Source organism: Anopheles coluzzii, chromosome 3, assembly GCF_943734685.1.
Source record: "Anopheles coluzzii chromosome 3, AcolN3, whole genome shotgun sequence".
In the NCBI taxonomy this organism is placed as follows: domain Eukaryota; kingdom Metazoa; phylum Arthropoda; class Insecta; order Diptera; family Culicidae; genus Anopheles; species Anopheles coluzzii.
This window is the reverse complement of record NC_064671.1, coordinates 84,924,006-84,944,944: the sequence shown is the minus strand read 5'-3', so window position 1 is coordinate 84,944,944 and position 20,939 is coordinate 84,924,006. Positions and strand designations below refer to the sequence as shown.

Sequence of the window (20,939 nt, the reverse complement as noted above, 5' to 3'; positions counted from 1 at the left end):
CATGCATTTAAATGGAAATATTCAAATACCCTCTGATTAATCCACAGTACATCAATTCGTCATCAACAGACCATAAATTACCCTTGTAATTGAAGGAAAAGCTTAAGAAAATAGAATTATTCACAAGAAAACGCTTCTATTTTCGTCTCAAAAAAAAGCCGTTGAAATGTCACATTTTAAACGTCAACGGATCATGTCCAGTTGCGCACCAACTGTCGCAATCGTGTGTTTGGTTTTGTTTTGTTATTCTTTCCCCTGGCATAGCGAGCAGTGGACGTCCTCGGTGCGAGCGCTTTTCCCCGTGCGAAACAGAATTAGAAAAGCGTGTGGTGTGGTGGTAGTAGGGGGTGAACAGTGGAAAACTACGACGTAATTTCCGTCACCCAAAACTCTCGTCTATGCTTCCCCGCGAAAAGGTAAACAAAAGTGATGTCACAAAGCGCTCGCAAAGTGCAGAACTCCTCGCGAACCAATCAATAGCCCTTTTTTCCCGTCGCTCTTTTATTGCGCTTTGTATGCAACAAACCCCCCAAAGTGAATGGTTTAAAATATTGTAATTCAACAAAAACTTTGTGTTCGGTTTAGTGAGGGCAGGCCAGTGTCCCAGGCATGGGAAAGTGAAAGGAAATCGCGCTCCTCCGACGGGCCATCATCACGCGTTATTATTAGAACGGCGGAAATAGTGGAAGTACAAACAGATGATACACGCATCTGGTTGTGGATCTGTGTGAATTTAGCAAAGGATAGCGAAAGCCCGTGCTCGGGCATCGTGTTTCGTGAAAAATAGCCGTGAAACATTATTTTCTCAACCCCAGTGCATTGGTGTTTGTGTGCGTTTGACCCGTAGATTGACCATTGGAACACGATCGCATGATCTGTGGTTGCTATCGTCGTTCCGGCGGACGCCCCACAGTAAGTAACGCACACACCAGCTGTGTGACATTCCGCCGACAGATAAGGTTCGGGAGGAAGCCTTCGTGCGATAGGATGTAAAAGATGGTTGTAGAATAAGTTCATTGCAAACGAGGGTGACACAAACCTTGGCGCGCGGCACGTTGCACTGCTCAATAGGGGAGAGGCAGCATTCCCTGCCAAATAGGTGAAAAGTCCACCAAATGAAGAGCTGAAGGGGATGGATTGCGTGAACACAGAACAAACAGAGCTATATCGTTCTGTAAATGATCATAAATCACATTCAGCTTGAAACAGAAGCGAACTGCACCCAGTTACAAGCCGTGTCAATGCGATGCAAACTGTTTTTCCGCTTCCAAACAGTTGTTCTATTTTTAATCGTCACTCCAAAATCTATGCCTCATCGCGTTGTTGTTACCCCTAGCAACGTCTAGATTCTAAAAATGCATCCTTCCCTTCCCAACCAGACCGCTACCAAACACTACTCTCTGCTCTGCTGCCTACTTTAATCGATCCATTTCCAGGTGCGTCCCCCCGCCATGTAATGTGATTCCGTTGCCATTTTAGCGCTCCAACATTGCTGCGAAATTACGACTGAGAATTACAACAAAGCAGCTGTGTGAATCATCGTTGGGGGGAGAGTAGATCAGCAAGCAATAATTCCTCCAGTAGTCCGCTGCCCGGTGACGCCTGGGGCTGGTATTATTTAACCAATCGCGCTCCGAGCGGGCTGGCTCGCTGGCTACGCAGGGTGGCGTCAATTTTCATACCAATGCGTACACCCAATTCCTCGGACCGAGCTGCGTACGGGTACGGTGGAGATGTCGTCATGCGTCGGTTAAACGCTCCATAGTGCCATGTGTAAATAAAATCGCATCTACACACCCTTCCCAATGAACGTACATATGCGCTTTGGCTGGTGGCTGGGTTGCACACCCACACTAGCAGTGCGCGCGAGCGCGATGACATCACACGATCATCCCGTGCGGCCGCCGCCCCATACCTATGCTTCTCGATGGCGGAGGGTAGCATATTATTTTCTTTGGAGAAGCGTTTTCATCACGTTCGACCGGAGGTTTGCTCCATTGCTCAATAAGCTTGGTCGCTTTTTGGGGTCTAAAATCGCTCCAGCACTGCCATACCGCCTGAACCGGACTGCCCAGCTGATCTTTGCTGCCTCCATCGAGCATAAGGCGGAGGGAAACGTTCGTGTTTCTCTACAAAAAAAAGAACCACAATACACCACGACATTTACCACCACCACCGCCCGTTTTACTCAGTGGAATCCCAAAATGGTTTGAACAACCCTACCCCCCTTCCTTTTCCCATTTGAAAGTTGGGTCGAGGTCGTCACCGCACGTGAACGATGGCCCAGCATAAATGTATGCTAGTAGTGTGCTGTGCTGTGCGCGCGCGTGCTTTAAACCCATTGTTCGGTTATGTTTTTGGGGTAGTGGGGGGATTACCTTCTCACACACACACAAACACACACAGCACGTCATAGATTGTCTTGTGCGGAGAGTTTTGTTTGTTTTACGCAGGGCGCTAATGTTTACAATGGGCTCCGATGCAGTGTTGGTGCAGTACTACTTACAAATCATTCCGAAGCAGTTGCATAGAAGAGGATTAGTTAAAGGTTTGAAGCTTGAAAAAAACCCAGCCTGCAGGACAGTGAGGGCGGCCAGGCTCACACAGACGAACCGCTCAGGTGACATCATGCCCGAACGGCGATTCAAACAAAGTGAGCATTGGGATAAAGGGTGGCAATTCGTGTGTTGAAGGAGTTAATTTTTTCTCGCTGGTCGTTGCTGCTTGCGCGGCCAGTTGGTGGATATTTGAACAAAAAAGTGACTTCACGGGCATGGTCGAAAAAGTGTCGTGCGGGATAATGACATCACCAGCTGGCGGAAGAAGAAAGTGGCAATGTGGGTAGAGAAGTGTGTGTTTGATTATGTTAATAATCGTCCGGTTGAATAATGCGACACACGTTCAAGCGAGCTCCAAATCATTCTCAATCTATTAGAATTTAAAATTCACTGTGCTTAGGGAATGTGGAAAACGATCGATTACCTTTTTGTTTTGTGGTTTTGCGCTAGGCAAAATTCTCCCTGCAAATACTTCAAATTCTTCCGCTTTTTTTTGCTGTTTGCAACCTCACGAATTCCAATACACTTTTGGGGAAACGTTCCATCTTGGGAAGGTTTAATATCATTCTGCGCGTACGTACCCCCTGTGTGCCTTGTGTGTGTCAAGAGCAAGAGGGGGAAGTTTCATGTGACGCCATAGCAACGGGACAACACTCGTTTTGAAATGTTCCTAACGTCTCCAGAAAAAAAAAAAAAAAATGCAAGCAATGTGAAGTTGATCGTCGCTTCATGTCCCACGTTGGATTTTGGTGCTTATTTTTAGCACTTGTTTCGCGGGGAGGTTTGTTTTTTTGTGTTGATTTTATGAACGGAAATCAATGGTGCCACGGTTCGGTGATCACCAGCCCGTGTATGACTTCAGTATTGTTTGTTTGTCTCTCTCGCCAGCGAAGAAACAGGAGTTGGTATTAGTGCAGCAGCAGCGTGCGTCGGAAAGTATGGTGTCTTTCGTGGACGTAAACAGCAGGATGTCTGGTTGACCAGTTTTTTTGTTTCGTGAGAAAGGAATTGTGTATAAAGAAAGGAATTGTGTTTCATCTTAGTTATGTGATAAATTTAAGAGCATTTTTTGTGATTTTAGAAGCTTATGTTGAAGCTTATTATACGAACGTGTAAAATCTGTGCTTTGCTCCCAAGAAATAGTGGTAGAATATTGCAATAAGGAACGATTCCCCAGAAGCTACTGAAAACAGGGGTTTTAAGGGGTTTTCATAGTTGTGTGTCACTTTCTTTATTCTTTCTTACAGGAAATGTACAGGAACTGAAGTGAACTAGAAATGACACACACTTTTTGTGCAAATCCAATAGGAATTTCCAATGAGCCTCTGAAGAGTGGATTCGACGTTAATTCCAGTTGGGTCGAATTTAATTCCTATTACTCTACGCAAAGAAAAGAAAAAAATTAGTAATATGAGTGTTTATTGAAGTTAAAATTTATCGTAGCAAACATTTAAAAGAATTATTTAAAACATTTCCAAAGCAATCTAGTAGCAAATAATACAGCTCAAACGGTTTCAACATACCTAACACATGCAAAACACCTTCACCAAATGTGCATCTTATTCGCTTCCATTTTTCACACCTTTTTCTTTCTTTCATTTTCCATTTTCAGTCTCTGGCGAAAGGAGTGAAACTCTGCAATTAACACATGCCCAGAGTGACGAGAAGAACGGCGTTCTCAGCTTGAAATGAAGTGTGCACACTGGTGGAACGTCGGATGAAACGCTAGACAGTGATATAGAAGTGATCATTCCAAAACAGGGATAGAGCGCTTAGTTTTACTAGCACAGGCACAGTTTGCTTATCCCATTAACGACCCCCCCCCCCCCCCCCGCTCACCTTCAACCCCATTAAGACAACGCCCATTCCCGCGTGAGACCCTACAACGATGGGCAACGTGCTGAACAAGCTGGGCAGCGTGTCGCAATCGGTGCGCGGCCGGAAACGCAAACGCGAAGACGAAAGCGCAGACGAGAGTGGTGATGGAAGTGATCTGCTGGATAAATCACTGCAAACACCGAAACGGTAACGGCAGCGGGCAACACTATCCATAGTCTGGAGGGTGTAAATAAATCTTCCTCACCTCTTGTTTCCCCCACAGGAAAAAGCTAGTTTCCACGGCAAAGTACATCTATCAGGCCCTGTTCAAGGAGGAACGCAACTCGGACATTACGGTGCACGCGCTCGGGAAGCAGTGGCACCTGCACAAGGTGTACCTGAGCCAGAGTCCGTACTTTGCGAGCATGTTCAATGGGTCGTGGCGCGAGGCGGACGAGGACTACGTGCATATCGAGATTATTGATCCGAAAATAACGATCGAATCGCTGTACTCGGTGTTTGGGTCGCTGTACATGGATGAGGTCGTGCTGGAACCGAAGGTGATTGTGTCTACGCTGGCAACGGCCACCCTGTTTCAGCTGGACAGTCTGATCGATCGGTGTGCGGAGGTGATGGTGGAAACGACAAATGCGGAGGTAAGAATTCGGAGGGTTTCTCATTCCAAAGCTTCTAATCCCTGTACTAAATGAATTTTATCTCATTTTCCCTCCAGACTGCAGTCCTCTACTACGAAGCTGCCTGCGAGTACGGCGTGAAGATGGTCAAACAGTCCACGTTCGGCTGGTTGCTGGTGAATCTGCTCAGCTTCTATCACCGTGCCCCGAAATGGCTCCGGCTAATCAGCTTCGAACTGATGGAACAGCTCGTCTCCAGTGCCGACCTGTACGTGGTCCAAACCGAGTTCACCGTCTACACGCTGCTCCGCTACTGGATGGCGCTAAAACTCTTCCCCGACGAATCAACAACGGACGGCGTGGAACACCCGAAAGAACGATACTTTGCCGAACGCACCAGCTCCGTACCGTTCCTGGCCACCCCCGAGGGCGTCCCGTACGAACGTGTCTTCCGCGCGCTGCGACTGCACAACCTCCTGAACCATCACGTCGACATTCGCGTCCTGCGGCAGGACAACATCATTCCGATCGAATGGCTCCACAAGCCGCTAATGCAGCAGTGGACGAACGTGCTAACGATTGACCAGTCGCTGGACAAACCGATCGCCTGCGAGGATCGCGTCTTCCTCGAATCGTGCATCCGGTGCGGCCGCATACTGAACGAGAACGTGCTGCACAAGTGGCGCTGGACCGGGTTCCACTTTGGGCTGGATCTGCTGCTCTCGTCCGACACGCGCTCGCTGCGCATCCGCCGCCACCATCGGACGGAGAACGAGCGGCTGCTAAGCTTGCGGGTGGCGCGCCAGTTTCTGGTGCGCGTTTCGCTTGCCTCGCTGAACGAGCTGCGCCAGATCAAGCACCAGCAAACGTCCCCGATCCTGTCGATATCGCTCGAGAAGAACGAGGAAACGCAGCTGGTGGTGTTCGATCGGGAGCTCACCTTTCCGCTGCTGGTGTCCGTCAATATGATGCTGGTGGCACCGCCGGAAGAGGCGATAGCTGCTGCCGCAGCCAGTGGGAAGGGTGCGGAATCGAAGGAAGGGGATCAAGCAACGGCAGCAGCAGCAGCAGCAACGACACCACAAGCGAGCGAACGTTCGCCGAATCAATCGGTAGAGGGGATTGCCGGTGGCAATGGGCCGGTGGAATCACTTGACGGTGGTTCGTCTGCCTCGTCCTCGAATCGGATGCTGGCCAACGAGTCCTGATTGCAGGTGCTGGTGCGGTGATCCAACCACCCAACAACGCCCAACGGTTGTGTTCGGTAAATCGCACAAGAAAACATCTCGGTGGCAATATGGCGTAAGTGTACTTAGCGTAACAGGTTCGATCGACTAAGAGGGAGAGAAAGAGAGAGATGGGGGGAAAGTGTGCCATTCGGTCGCCATTTTTTTGGAGACCGAAGAATCAAGAGAGAAGAGGTTTATTTTTTGAACTCAGATTATTTTTTTCTTTACTAGATTTTAGTAGTATATGTGTACAGGCAGGGGAGGGTAGAAAGGCGAAACGTTTTGTACTGGCAAATTGGAATACGATAGGAATTAGCTTTACAAGAATCGAGTTTGTTGCGCGTTTGTAAGCGAGAGAGGAATTTGGAAAGGAAATTAAAGTAGAATTGGAATTATTGTGTCTTGCTAAGGTTGTTCTGCCCCGGCGGGGGAGGGCGCGCTGCTACCACTTTTGTCGTAGGGCGCTATTTAAATACGTCGCAGGATAAGAAATATCCGATCATGCCCCACAATCGGTCCGCGGGAGGTAAGGTGCACCGTTATCGTGCCACTTTTGCAGCCATTTATTAGGGAAGAGACGCTGTATTTTTCTGTTGTTGCTATATTTTACAAGTGAAAATAATTAAATAACCAACTTCACATTATACTATTTAACTAAGGTTGTTAACAAAGCGCAAAATACCAGAGTGTAAGGCAGGACAAGAGTATAGTGTTATTTAAAACTGGACGTCCGCTCTTTACCCTCTCAACCGTCGCGTTCGCTCCAATCTTCTTCGTGCGTGTTTAGGTGCGCTTAATCATTAGATGATAGTGATAAGAAGGGGGGAGGGGGTGCAATAATTCTACCCTCTTTTTCTAATACTATACGACAGGGCAGTATACAGCAGCAGCATTCCGGAAAGATGCTGGCTCGTAAAAAACAAGCGGAATAAAAACGTATAAATTAAGTGCAATGGCAAAACTGAAAGAATACCTATTTTCATTATTATTGTTGGTTTTTTATTGAAGTCGCTTACGTTTGGTTATGGAAATGTAATGCTTATCACATCGCCGTAATTAGCGAGCATTATTCGCATCAACTCTCTCAAATGCACCTTACGCTCTAGATTGCACTCTCCCCTGCTTCTATACGTTGCTAGGGTGAATCGTGTCTTCTTTCTCTATTGCTGTGTATCTTTCTCTCACCACGCTGGATTTGGGGCAATGTACTTGAAATGATCTAAGTAACCCTGTTCAGAAAACCATAAATCAGCCATACCGGCGAACTCGTTCGTTCCAGGGAACGTTCGCCGCGACGCTCATTTTCACTCATTTCATAGCCTTCTAGATCAAAAATTAGAATACCGTATAGCCTAGTGGTATAACCTAGCCTGGCCAACCTAGTGGTACAACCCTGTCCACTCATGAGCGACGAATGTTTCTCGTCGAACGAGTTCGCCGGTACGGTAAATATACAAATACAGTAGAGCGTCGATTATCCGGGCAGCTCGGGACCGGACGGTTGCCGGTTAAACGATTTGCACGGATAATGGTCCAAGAAATGTCAAATTCATATAAAACATATCAAATTCACTAGTTTTATTATTAATTCACCTAGAATTAATCGATTAATCGTTAGTAGAATATTATTTTAATCAATGACTGCAGGTTTAACAACTGTTCATGAACAAAAATGAATTTCGAAAATACCCCTAGACACTACCGAGCTGCACAAGAAACTGGTTACCCAATTGATTATCGCTGCAAACTTTCGCTGTACGTATGATCAGCTGTCAGATTTATGCGCACGGTTAAGCCGCCCGCCGGTTAATCCGTCCCCGGATAATCGACGTTCTACTGTAATAAAAAAATAAAACACGTTTTTATTCAGCCGTACCGGCGAAACATTCGTCGCTCATGAGTGGACAGGGTTGTACCACTAGGTTGGCCGGTACAAAATCTATACGGTATTCTAATTTTTGATCTAGAGGGCTATGAAATGAGTGAAAATGAGCGTCGCGGCGAACGTTCCCAGGAACGAACGAGTTCGCCGGTACCGCTGATTGTACTAAAATTAAAATAAAATTTTCCTTAAAAACGTGTTTTTAATTTTTTTAAAGTTTAAATCTATATTTGTTTCTTTCCTTTTTAGCTTCTTGACTTCGTTCGATCGTGTGCTTTTGTTTCGACGATTTTATTATTTCGACCTTTTTATAATTCCTTTTTGCCACATGTAGTCGTGCTTGGTTCTTCTGCAATTCTGGTTCGTACGCAAACCCCGACTTTTTGCTTTTTGTTTGCTTTTGTTTTTACATCTATTTGGTATTATTTAACTTGTGCTCTTCCCCCTCTCTGTTTTCTTTTTTTTATATTATTCACTTTTGTCCACTTTTTGTCCGTTCTTCTGTGCAGTTGTTGGTTGTGTGTTACAGTGCTTTTTGATCTTTTATCGTGTTTGCATTGTTTCTTCCATTTCCTTTTGCTTTTTAATACGATTATAAAAATAGTGTCTGCATTCGCAATACGTGCGCGTACGTAGGGGTTTTGTATGGGAGGATTTTCGAGGATTTTGGGTAAATTGTCTATTCTTTGTTTGTTTCTTTTTTGTTCATTTGTATTTTTCTTTCTATCGTTTCACGTTCTTTTTCGTTTTGTGCCTCGTGTTTAAGTGTTATTTGTTAATTATGTTTATTCTTTTCGGTTATCGCTTTTATTATCTTTTCAATTCCCCCGTTTTATCCCTCAAATTACAGAGCCAATACAGTGTGACAAACACAAACCGATAATCAGAAGCGAAATTAAATGGATTTTTCTTTTATTTGCGATTCTTGTCGCTAAGTGGTTGTTTCGGACACATGTTTTTGTCTGTCTAATTGTTCGTCACTAATCTAGCACCACATCTGAATTGCACGTTCTTTTTCAATCGTTTCATCTCCTTCACTCCGCCTGTTCTTTTTTACCATTTGACCTTTTTTTATTTTCAATTTTAACTTACTTCACTAAGGGCTATTTTTGCTGTCCCCTTTTTAATTCCCTTTACCTTACCAGCTACACCAACGCTTTTACACATCGCCCGCCCTTCTTTGCGCACCACGCAAGCGATTGCAAAGCATATAACAAGCAGCATTTAATACAATTATCAGCAAGCAACATAGCAACCGAAGGCAACATGATTTGTTGTTCTCGTTTCATTCTTTCTTTCTTTCTCGCTTTCTTTTCTCTGTTTGGAGTTTTCGTTCGGTTAGTGTGACACATTAAATGGAATGTTGTGAAAAAATTATAACTTAAACAGGAAACACGTTTTACCTTTCATCTTAGCTTTCTTGTCTCAATTGCAAGTTTTTTTTTCCTTTTAATACTCATTCCCGGATGAAACCCTTTACTCGAAATGTGTTGGCATGATTGACAATTCGCGATTTCATGGGTTTTGCTGTTGTTCTGTTGTTTTGTTGTGTGTGTTGTTTTCATTATTGTTTCAAGCGGCTGTAATTTTGTTATGCTGTTTTGTTCTGATTTATAATTTTATCTTCTCATTGGCAAGAATTACCTCTTTTTTATAGTTTTACATTCACAGTACATTAACACGTACACTGTTTTGTAGAAGAAGAAGTGGGGGGCAATATCGATCACACACACGCAAGGCAATTGTCAGTTGTTTTTTGTTTATATTAGTAGCAAGGATTTTGTTTAATTATGTATTTATACTTTCATGGCAATCATGATTCTACTGGAGGAGTATGTTATCAGTCAATTTTCTGTTGCTTTTTTCTTCTTCTGTTTCCTCCAAAGAGCGGCATCGCTGCAAAGGAAAACTGTGTTGCTGAGGGTTTTTCTGTTTTGTCAATTATTTCATCTATTTCGCTTTACTATTTGAACAATTTGTACTTTTCTGCATTTTCCAATTCCGTTGCTTGTTTGATTTTCCTGTTATTTGGGTTTTGTCGTTTCTTTATTCTCGTTCTTTTCTTTCTTTTATTGTTACCATTTACTCGCGTTTTAATAAGCAATAGTCGGACATTTAAATCGCAGAAAAGTGTGTCACTTGGTTCGTCGTAAAGTTTACTTTGTGTTTGTGTTTCATTTGTTTCTTCTACTGGTTTGAAAAGCAACACAAAACAAAATAAAAATAAAAATAAAATACCAAAAAAGGTTTTATTGTTGATGAATGAATTTGCACTTTATTGAAACACATAAAAATAATAATAAAAAAAAACATAAATCGTATCTTAAGTGTAGTTGTATCAGGCTAACCGCAATAAATAACCAGTTCTCTTTGCTCAAAGAGATGCATGTTGCAAAGTGCCATTTGAAAATAAGGGGGGGGGGGGGGGAGGGAAATAGGCTGACAACGAAACAAAACCAATCCGTTTGCACAAATCTTTGTCTTAATTGGCTTTCCTGTTTTTTGCTGAGAAGTGCCCTACTATTCCGATACGGCGCAAGTGTGTGTGTTTGTGTGTTTTTGTGTACGTTATAGTGTATTTAATATTATTTATGCTTTGTATACATTTAGAATTACACATGTGTGCCTTTCTGTCCCCTGACTGGCGGTTTTACTTACTCTTCTTCGTGTTTCGTTTTGTTTCATTTCACAACATGCGTTTTTTTCTCTTTCTTTAAAATGCAGCTTTACCTTTACCGTCTACTTTCCTAACTTATTTCATTTCATCCTTCTTCCTTCTCTCTCTCTCTCTCTCTCTCTCTCTCTCTCTTCCATTTTCCGCAAAACCATCGGAACGGAATGTTAATTGTTGCCAGCAATTGTTGTTTGCTGTTTCCATATTATTTTTGCACATTTTTGCGTGAACGCGAATGGTTCTATTTGTTTGCGCACATTTGGCGCACTGCTTAGCGCACGATAAAACGATATGAATGGGGAAGGCTGCTTCGAAGGGGTTTGAACAAGAACAAACGATAATGTCGACGAAGCTGGCATATTGCTTCCTGGCTGGTTTAATTGTTCGGAAAACCCAAAGGGGAGGCAGCTGCCAGCCTATATATATATTACTACAGGCGCTATATACACAGAACTCAAGCAAAACTTAATACACAATTTCATCTCGTCGGCGGTTTTCGGGTGCTGATTCGGGAAGGTTTAGGGAAAGCTCTTGGATTTGGTAAGACAAACCAAAAGAGCAGGTATTGCGGGGACAATGTTGCTGACAAGTTAGAAGCTTTTTTTCCGTTTAGCTTAAACCGCGCAGAAGGTGTGTCCCAGCAGCTAGAACTAGAAGCCTATATACAGAACTGAACGGAGAAGCACTTACGGGTAACGACTTACATTTTACTCACACATACAAACATACACACACATACACAATTGCATCTCATACTACCGCTTTCCTTCCTTATCACTCTATCACTCCTCTTGCTCGCTCTCTCTCTCTCCCTCTCGCTTGATCTCGTTCTCTGCTAGCCTTAATATTCCTAAGAAACAGTGCATACGAGCGTAATTTCGTCCAAAAAAGCTGGAAACAAAAATCCACGCCACGCCACGTAACAAAATGCTCCCAAATGTTTCGGCACTCTCTCTCTCTCCCTCCGTGTAACGTGAATGATGATGATCGTGATGCTGATAATGATAATGCGACAATCACGTGAAAGCTGGTCGCGATCCGCTCCTCTCGCACACTCGCAAGCAATAATGTCTTAAACAACTAATGGCGTCTTGGCCTTCTAGGACTTAAAATAAATTTGTTTGATAAAATAAAAACAAGTTCCCCCCCCCCGCTCTAGCGAAACGATCCCATGTAACCGCTTTTTGGGGGAGTTTCCAGCCAATTCCAGCGAAATGGGAGGGGGGGGGGGGGAAGAGAAGCTCACCATACAGCGCACAGAAGAACTAGGGGTATTTAGGGTGGGATGGTGGTGGTGAGATGAAATTGTGTCCCTGGCTTGAGATGTGGGACAACATGTTCCGTAGGGGAGGAGGGTTTAGTTGCGACGCAACGCAAGGACAAGCGAGACCGCTCCCAACCATATGCTAAGCGTGGTCACCGCCTTCAAGCTGCCGGTGGCACCGTTCGGGCTCCGGCTCCGGCTGCGGCTGGACATGTTGTCGAGCGATCCTTCCAGCTTTTCGTTGCTCCGGCTCACGTCCAGATCGCGGCTGGTGGACGGCGCGTGCCCGATCTCGTTGCTCATACCGTCCTCGTCGATCATGGTGCCACCCTCGACGGGCGTGCTGTTGATCGGTACCGGGCGCAAGCTGGTCGTCGCCTCGGTCGTTGAGGTGGTGGTCGTGGTCGTCGTGGTGGTCGTTGTGGTGGTCGTCGTCGTGGTGGTGGTCGTCGTCGGCACCAGCGTACCATTCTCGATCCAGTACACCGGGCTGTACTCCATCTTGACGTCCTCCATATCACGGCTCACCATCTTGAAGTGTGAAAAGGGGAAGAAATTAGTCATTGGTGACGTCTCATCACACAGGGTGACACAACACTTACGATAGAGTTTATCTTTCTGCTGACAGGGTCGCTGTTGTCGTCGTAGTATGCCTTGAGCATGGCTGTGTACGGTGCCTCCATCTCGGTGTAGTTGCCAAACAGCGTCACGTTGATGGCCGTTCCCGGTTCCAGCATTGTGTTGACTGACTTTGTCTAAAAAAAAAAAATACAGGAAAATTGAAGTGTTTTAGAGAATCACAAAGCTCTCGAGAGTTCTTCACAAACGCTTACCTCTACATGACGAGTGGCGCTCTTGATGCCCCAGGTAACGTTGGATGTTTGCTGAGAGCGGGAATCGTACACCTTGGTGAACAGACCCTGCACGACGCCCTCGTGCTTGCCCCAGTAAATCTCCTTCATGTAGTCGTACGTGATGACCGTTTCCGCCAGGCTCGTCCGATCGTCCGTGTTGGACAGGATGGTGGAACCTAAAATGCGAGGCAGTAAGAAAGGTTAGTCTTCACATCCTGCCTTAGCTGCATAGGCAACGCCCCATCTCTTACCAAGCACGGTCGTGTTCTTCTTGATGATCGTTCGCAGCTTGTTCTGCTTGATGGAGCGCAGCTCGTACTTAACCGGTTCGATTTCGACCAAGATGTCACCGTGCTCGTGCTCCTATTGGAAAAAGATGATAAGGAGCGAAATATTAAAACCAATTGCATTCCATTTCAGGCAAAACAAACCATTCATCCTTACCGTGCTTGTGGTGGAACCGGGCAGCGGTGCATTAATGCGTCCGGTCAGCTTCACGTTCGGGTCGAAATTGCCCACCACATAGCCGTCGTGTCCGGCGTGATGATGATGTCCCTCGCCCTGTCTCGCACGCGTACGGGCAACGTAGTAGTCGGAGAACTGCAACGAGAAAAACAACACAATTCAGCACCGCGCTGTGCGGGTTGCCTACTGTTAGGCGCGTTAGCGCTTACCTTGCCCATTCCGGCGCTAACGGCACCGCCGAAGATACCGGCATGATATCGACTCCACGGTTGCCACTTTAGCTTGCCTCCTCCGCCCATGTTGATCAGGACCTCGAATGCATGGTGCCGCTCGACCTCGGACAGCTGAGCCGCCACGATGCAGACCGTCACCGTGTCCTCCGTCACGGTGTGGCCGGCGGTGAAGATGCCTTCGATTTCCACCCGGCACACATAGCTCAACGGATGAAGCTGTATAGTATGGTATTAATTAGTAGCTGGATTGGACGCGTTTTTTGTTGTTTCCAAACTTACCTGCTCACTTTCAGACGTCTCCCGTGAGTGTGGCTCGGGCTCGAACGTTCGCACCGCGAACTGGAGATGCGTTTCGGCCTCGCTGAACTTCTCCCAGGACAGCGTGCTGGAGGTGACGGCTTGCGTGTTGGTACCGATGACCAGCGCCTTGAACACGCTGCTGGTGGATGCTTCCGTGTGGGCAGGGAGCAGAGCTAGCAGGCAGAGCAGTACCACGGTGCTGCTGACGGTCCACCGTACGTTTGCCATAGTGAGGGCTTATAGGCTGAATGGACGTTTGGACGATGGTAATTCGCTGCTCGTGTACTTCTAGCTGATGTTCTGAAATTGAGAGCAGAAAAGAGGAGGTTTAAGGTTAGTCTACATTGAACAAATCTCCTAGGTCCATTAGGGGGACAATGAATGCCATACATAATCGTGTTAAAAACTCTTCCAAAATCAATATGGTTTTAGTGCATGATTGGTCGAATTACGACCGAAATAATTGAGTTCCACAACACTCAGAACTCCACTCCCAAAAACAACCAAATCCACCAGAGCATACACACCACCGTCGGTCATTACTGGAATTGGTGGTGTATCGGCACCAAATTGCAAATTGCATCGCTGTGTCCCCAGTTGCAGAACTGCACACGGACTAAAGGGGCCCACCAAAGGGTTGGGTTTTATTTGGACCAGGAACTCAACGGGGGTTGTCCTATTTCGGTGTCAATTTACATCACGCTGACTTCCCCATTGCTCTCTCTATATCGCTCCGTATGATGTGTGCGCATTTTGTCGGTCAGGGTTATCGGAGATCCGGTTGTTTTGATGAGTTTGTGTCTATGTTCCGTTCCCTCCCACCCGGGGAGCTGCAGTTGATAAATGTATCGAAACAAAGGGGGGCAATAACTGGAGTGGAGGAGTACACTGCTAACTAACGGACACTCATGCCGCCCCAACAAAAACAGCATTGATGGAATCCCCGTCGTGTGCTGGCGGAACGGTTGTTTTTTTTACGACCTTACTTGTCAATGAGCGCGCTCCTTGCCAAATACGTCCTCCGTGCACGGAGACATTTCGGCGCCATCGGGATGGCAGAAAATAAAAACAAGCGTACGGGACATTAAGTGTCGCATGACGAGACGATGATGTTGACGCGACAATGATCTTGATGATATTCGATATCGATCGAGCGTCCCGGGGCAAGATTTTATGATGTCGATGCTGCCCGGCTGGTCGATAGTGTCTCGAGAGGAGGATACATTTTAGTGCTTTGTTTTGTTTGCCAACGTCAGCCGGTTGGTCGGCTTTGTTCGGTGCCAATAGTAGAAGAATAGCTACATTTGCTGATGGCTGAACTCCAAAAAAGTGGTCCTTTATTTAGTGGATATCAGATACTTCCAAGCGCTTTGGTCGCTTGTGTTACATCCGTGCCATCAGGACCGCCCCTCTCAAGTGGTATAACATTACGCTGTCAGTCACCTGTCCACGGGTCTCTTTTCAACGCGACACTGGAAAGTTAGCCCAATAAAGCAATCAAAGTGCGGCTAGGCTGGGCTGGGGAAAAGCCTTCGCATGAGCTTCATCGATTTGTTTTGGGGCCAGTAATTGGGGATCTGATGGGTCGAGCGCGCGCAGTTCGGTAACGTCACACGGACAAACAATGGTGATGCTTTTAATAGCTAATTTTCATTTCCTTTTCCATCAACCACGTGTTGTAGAGTCAGGCAAATAGAAGAAAGCTCTTTCTTCGAATTGCTTTCCCTTGTAAACTGCATCTAATCGTGGAACTATTTGACAAAGTGTCTAAACCACACACCGGTAATTGCTTCTCGTAAAGAAGTTAAATTGATCGTTCCTCGAGCTTACCCTCTCCTGAACATATTTACCCGGACTGAATGCGACAAAACACAGCTGGATTAGGGTGATGTGATTTTTAATGATGCTATGAGAAACAAACTCTGTTGTTGGATAGAACGGGAACAGAACCTGGCAGCAAGACAGTGACATCTAATGATGCTGTCAGCGCCTTGCTTTGCTACACGATCACGCGGTGAGTGATGGTAGTGCAGTATAGAGAGAGAGAGAGATGAGAAAAAGACGGTGGTGTCTGGTAAGAAGGCTCATGTTCGTCCGGAAAGGCGGTGACATCGGACACAGCGAGCTTGAAATTGGAGTGGAAATTGGATGAGGAAATGGTATTTTACGTCGGTGTAATACTGTAACTGTAAGGTACTTCTACTTTTAGGGCTTTGGGCTTTGGAAAAGAGCGGACTAAACTGTTTCATAGAGTCACGAATTTGCCCATCCTGAATATAAAATGAGGTTACGGAAAGTGTTTAGTTAAGACGAACTTCTGGGTAATTAAGTCAACAAAACGTTTGCCCGCAACATAACTTCCAATTCGCTCTGTCAACTACCGTCATCATTTATCGGTCTATTTGCAAACCCCGGTGCTTTTATTGACTTTATTCGATTGTTTGGCTCCAAACTGTCCACACCTCAAGAATGCTGAACTGCTTCATCCCGAGGAAATTAGAATCGGAACACAACGAGACCACCCATCAACTTTCTCCCCACTCAAAACCATCACGTTCATCCGTTGGAAAAGTTCCGTCTTGGCGGCACCGCTAGTCTGCCCGCAATCTGTGGGTGGGATATTCGATCAAAGTTTCGGGCGACAGGCCCACAGGCGACAGTGTTCTTCCCGATGGGGGAAGAAGAAAGTTTCACCGTGGCGACGACCACGGCGACGGCCCAACTGCGACACAGTGGAGTCGCTTTCAGGGCTTTCTTTCTTTCTGACCTTACTGTGTGGTCTCCTCTGTCGTACAGGAAGCAAGGGTAGAATCCACCCATACGCGGGGATACAGGAAGGCAACACAACACGGTACCCGGCAAAGGCAACATTTTTGCGCAATAAAATGCGGCAGGCAACCAGTTGGGATCGATTGCGAAACCATTTCGCCAGGCTAATCATGCGACGAAGTTTTCCATTTTGCCAGCTGGGACCTTCGGGCCATAGGAATAGGTTGTAACATAATGGATTGGTGAGTGTGTGTATTTACAGGGGATTGAGGGTGAAAAATATTGATGACGCAAATCAATGGCACAGGAGGGAAGCACAAGGTCAGTGTCAGTGCGGTTTTGCGATGTCCGTGAACGTTAACCACGGTATTGCATCATGCCCAAAACAGCTCGAAAGCGACTGAAAATGATCTGATTAATGGCAACCGTTCAAGAAGACACCAAATTCTTGCTTCCTTGCAAAACCGTTCGCGTTTCTGTGCACTATTTGACTGCAAAACACTAACCAATCATCGTCATGCACGTCATGCCGGCCGACATGCAAAAATATAATAAAGTAAAATTGACATATCTCTAGAGGATTGGCCATGGAGGTGGATCAACCATCGTTTGGTAGTAGCAGTTGGGTAAGAGCCAAACGTTTGGCAATACATTCCGTAACCGCTTGTGCTGCGAGCCTAGTACTGCACGCGACCGTTGAACCGTTGCAATTCCGTTTCGTTATATGGAGGACGACCCGCAAGGTTAGATGATGAGGATAGTTTGAATGAAAGCAATTTAATAAAGTAATTATTTAGTTCGACTTTAAATGTCGCTTGTGAGAGAAATCAGAACAAATTCATTGATATCTATATCTCTTAAAACCTTCTTCTAGTTCAATAGGAACTGGATAAGAGCTATGTCTCGGCAAATGAAAATGTTATTTAGGTTCTCTATGCTCTTTCTTATCCAGCTGATACTGGATTTAGGTTTGGTGAGATTTTGAAACCTCTAAAATGTTCACATTGCCAAAAATCCATCAAATTAAATTGGTGCCGTGACCAGGATTCAAATCTCATTTCGCGCTGATTCTGTCGCAATAATTTGCCTTTATTCGCAACAAGCGAAGCCATAGTAATACTTCACACGACTCTATGCATCCCATCAGCTGATGATCATCGAATGGAACCATATTTACGTCATCTGATTAATTAAACCGCTCCAAACGAAAGCTTACCCACCCATCATCATTATGCCGCGTCCATCACACACCACCATCATCACTAAAGCGAACGCCAGCAGTTAGCGACCAAACAGAGTAATTAAAATTATTGCCCCGTGCAGCAAACACACAGAGACACGGACGCCTTTTGATGGTGAATAGGCGCAATTTTATGCTGTACCTTTTTTGTTGTTAATTTCACCACCCACCCGCCGCTTGCACTTGGCCTTCAAAACGCAAACGGCGGCGGAGATGCATTTCCCAGCAGCCAGTGGCAGCACCGTGTGCTTCTGCCCGTCATGGCCCGTCCGCTTGATGAATGGCGAACGGATATGCAAATTGAGAGTGTCATGCGTTAAAGTGAGATTTTACCGTGCGGAACACGGCGAACTTGCATCACAGAAACAGCACACAACCCATGCCGGCCATCTCCCGGGCCCGTAGCGATCGGACGTCGGGTGGGTTGGTTGCATAACGAGATGACGGCCACTGTGGCCATTTTCTCCTGTCTGATTCTGTTCTGTTTTGCAATGTGTCGTATAACGCGGCGTCATCTTAAATTACGCGGGCATCCATTTCCCATTTAAAACAACAAATGGTGGCGAAATGGAAACCTTGTGTTTTTTGTATTGTTTAAACAAAAACGAATCAATTCACAGGCTTTCGGACGCTTTGTGTGGTGTAAAAGTACACATCGATTGAAAGGGGGAGTAGTGATTCGCTCATTTGGTAATTACGATTATGCTTTAAAGCTGGCCGTAAAAATCATGTTTTCCCGTCAACGGTTAAAGTGACTACGGTACCACGGTGTGACATCCTGCTGTTGATGGACGATGGTTGGTAATTATGGAGGAACGCACTCATAAATTATCGCCAATTGTAGAGAGAGAGAGTGAGTGGATGGTTTTTGGATCGCCTCTTTTGGGGCTGCGGTCACAAGAAAGTGTGAACAAATGAAGGTGAGAGGAAAGAACACATGCCACCAATACTAATGACCAAAAGTGTGGCGTTAGTGCAAATAAGCAATGTGAACAATTAGTCTGTTAAAAAGGCAATTTATTTATTAGCAAAACAAATTGAAAGAGGGAAGAAGCAATGAATGGATTGATTAATATTCTTCTCACAAGAAAAAAGAACAGGGCAGATACAAAAAGGGACAGAGGGAATTGGAATTTATAATCCAAAAAAGGTCGTACGTGCTGAACTGAAGCGTGTGTGGGATGGTGTGCGTTTTTTCCATAAATCACTATCTATGCTCTATAATAGAGTTCGCTTCTTGCATAAAGATCAGATCCTGGACAGTGTATCGATGGTGGTTGATTTATGGGCGTGCAGCATACATCATGTCAACGAAAACACACACACTTTCGGGGAGCTATTGTATGCATACGTAGGAGATGGGTTTTTGTTTTAAATTAGATCATTAAAAACGTGTTTAAAGGCGTACATTGATTTACATAGAATTAATCCGTGTTTTGAAAGCGATCGCTGTTGGTTGTTGTGTCACTTTGGATGGCTTGCGCTGGAGAGGAATGCAATTGGGGCAGGGAAGGTTTTTTTGTTTTTTTTTTTTTTTTTTTTTTCTAATGTTTAAAGAGATTCCTTGAAAGAGACGATGAAGTCCCATTGAAAGCTTGCTTTTTTATATTATTTAAATGGATACGGCATGGACCTTATCTTATCTATATATTAATCATGCTAGGGCCGAGAAACAGACTTGCCAAACAATAATTAAACAACAAAGTAGTTCTCCATTTTAAGGTATGATGACAAGATTTAAGTCTGACGATAAACAACACAGAAACCTCTAAAAGGGCAGTAACTAAACAAGATATTTGAAAATTTGTAAAAATAGTTCAAAAACAGATCGTAAATGATGATGCAGGATATCAAAAGAATACTCAAACATTTCAGATTATTTTTACATTTCCTTTTTTAAATACATTCTTGTTTTGTCCACTGTCCTCACAAAATAATGAACTGAAGGCCGTAAAATGTTTTATTTTTCAAAAAGTAGCGCCTTTTTAATTAAAAAAAATAAAATTAAATATACTCTCTGCCACAAAGAGCATAAATTGCAATCTCATCGATGCATGGCTTACAGACTTACAAAACAATGTCCCCTCCCCCCCCCCCCCCCCCCCGCCAAACCATTTCACGCGAAGCCATGAATCTGTCACCATCACCATCAGAACGGACATGCAACGTGCAGCTTATGTGAGATGATAATGCTTGCTTGCACCGTGATTCGTACGTGATTATTTGCCCATTTACCACCACCGCGGCGCTCACACAACATTCAACAGTGCGTTTTGCTGTGCTAAGACGAAGCGCGTGAGTAATATGCGCGGCCACTGCAAACTGCCAATTTCGTGGCACATAAATCACGGGCAGAGCCAGTAGTGTGTGAGCCAACCAAACAGGCGCGACACGGCGAAACGTGACGTCACGTGACGAAAAGCAGCTTCATTCGAAACGCACAATCAACGGGTCAGTGTGCGACTAATGAATAATAAGCACAAATCCCCTCTTCCTGGGGGGAGCAAAAATCGGTAGTATTTTTTGAAGATGCAAATTCAAGTACTCGTTCCTTTTTTTCTGGAGGTGGAAAGGGATGAAATAACCAAGAAGCTGAAGGAGTTTTTTTTCCTTTTTCATTCCCGCTTGGTTTTTTTTCTCTCTCTTTGAGCAGCATAAATTTACCGCCCATTATTGTGTGGTTGAGTGTAATATAGGATGGAAACAATCAGCCGTCAAGTTAGTTAGTACTTATGAGGTCGCTTGATAAAAGGACGGTAACACAACCCACCACACAATGCTTTCCTCCCGAATTCATTGAACGAACGTTTAACGAACCGTCTAATTATGAGTGGTTTTGTTTTTCAATTATGAAGGGAGAGTTTTTCTGCTCGTGCCGTGATTGACGTACAATGAATACGCAAGTAACTACCTCAAGCATACAAAGAGACAGGGGAGGGTGATTTGTTGCAAAATTTAACAAATAATATTCCGTACAAAATCCAACGGCGCAATTCATGAAAGGGAGTTTTGATATTT

The 20,939-nt window shown here is 45.1% G+C and overlaps 2 protein-coding genes across 6 annotated transcripts in view; one reads left to right on the top strand and one right to left on the bottom strand.

Annotated features, from left to right (window-relative positions):
* The first annotated feature begins 236 nt into the window (after positions 1-236).
* On the top strand, positions 237-7,212 carry LOC120955866 (protein germ cell-less). Of its 3 annotated transcripts, XM_040377067.2 has the most exons (5): positions 237-416; positions 586-912; positions 4,171-4,583; positions 4,660-5,032; positions 5,110-7,212. In XM_040377067.2, exons 3-5 carry the CDS (start codon positions 4,447-4,449, stop codon positions 6,217-6,219), a joined length of 1,620 nt encoding a protein of 539 aa, XP_040233001.2. In that variant the 5' UTR covers positions 237-416; positions 586-912; positions 4,171-4,446; the 3' UTR covers positions 6,220-7,212. The 3 variants fall into 3 exon arrangements, with proteins under 3 accessions (XP_040233001.2, XP_040233002.2, XP_049466363.1); XM_040377068.2 differs by lacking the exon at positions 586-912; XM_049610406.1 differs by having other exon boundaries at positions 237-912.
* A 1,185-nt stretch (positions 7,213-8,397) lies between these two features.
* LOC120955674 (protein unzipped) overlaps positions 8,398-20,939 on the bottom strand; it is a 63,477-nt gene continuing 50,935 nt past the window's right edge. For all 3 annotated transcript variants that reach the window (XM_040376754.2, XM_040376755.2, XM_049610407.1), the window contains 7 exons: positions 13,892-14,212; positions 13,589-13,828; positions 13,359-13,514; positions 13,166-13,277; positions 12,894-13,090; positions 12,663-12,815; positions 8,398-12,591 (listed from right to left, as the gene is read on the bottom strand). In XM_040376754.2, coding sequence (XP_040232688.2) covers positions 12,154-12,591; positions 12,663-12,815; positions 12,894-13,090; positions 13,166-13,277; positions 13,359-13,514; positions 13,589-13,828; positions 13,892-14,140 — 1,545 coding nt within the window. In that variant the 5' untranslated portion in view covers positions 14,141-14,212 and the 3' untranslated portion in view covers positions 8,398-12,153. The remainder of the gene's footprint in view (positions 12,592-12,662; positions 12,816-12,893; positions 13,091-13,165; positions 13,278-13,358; positions 13,515-13,588; positions 13,829-13,891; positions 14,213-20,939) is intronic.

Coding starts and splice junctions, on each gene's coding strand:
- LOC120955866 (XM_040377068.2), top strand. CDS start 4,447: ATGGGCAACGTGCTGAACAAGCTGGGCAGCGTGTCGCAATCGGTGCGC. Junction 4,584..4,659: donor TCACTGCAAACACCGAAACG/GTAACGGCAGCG, acceptor TTTCCCCCACAG/GAAAAAGCTAGTTTCCACGG. Junction 5,033..5,109: donor TGGAAACGACAAATGCGGAG/GTAAGAATTCGG, acceptor TTTTCCCTCCAG/ACTGCAGTCCTCTACTACGA.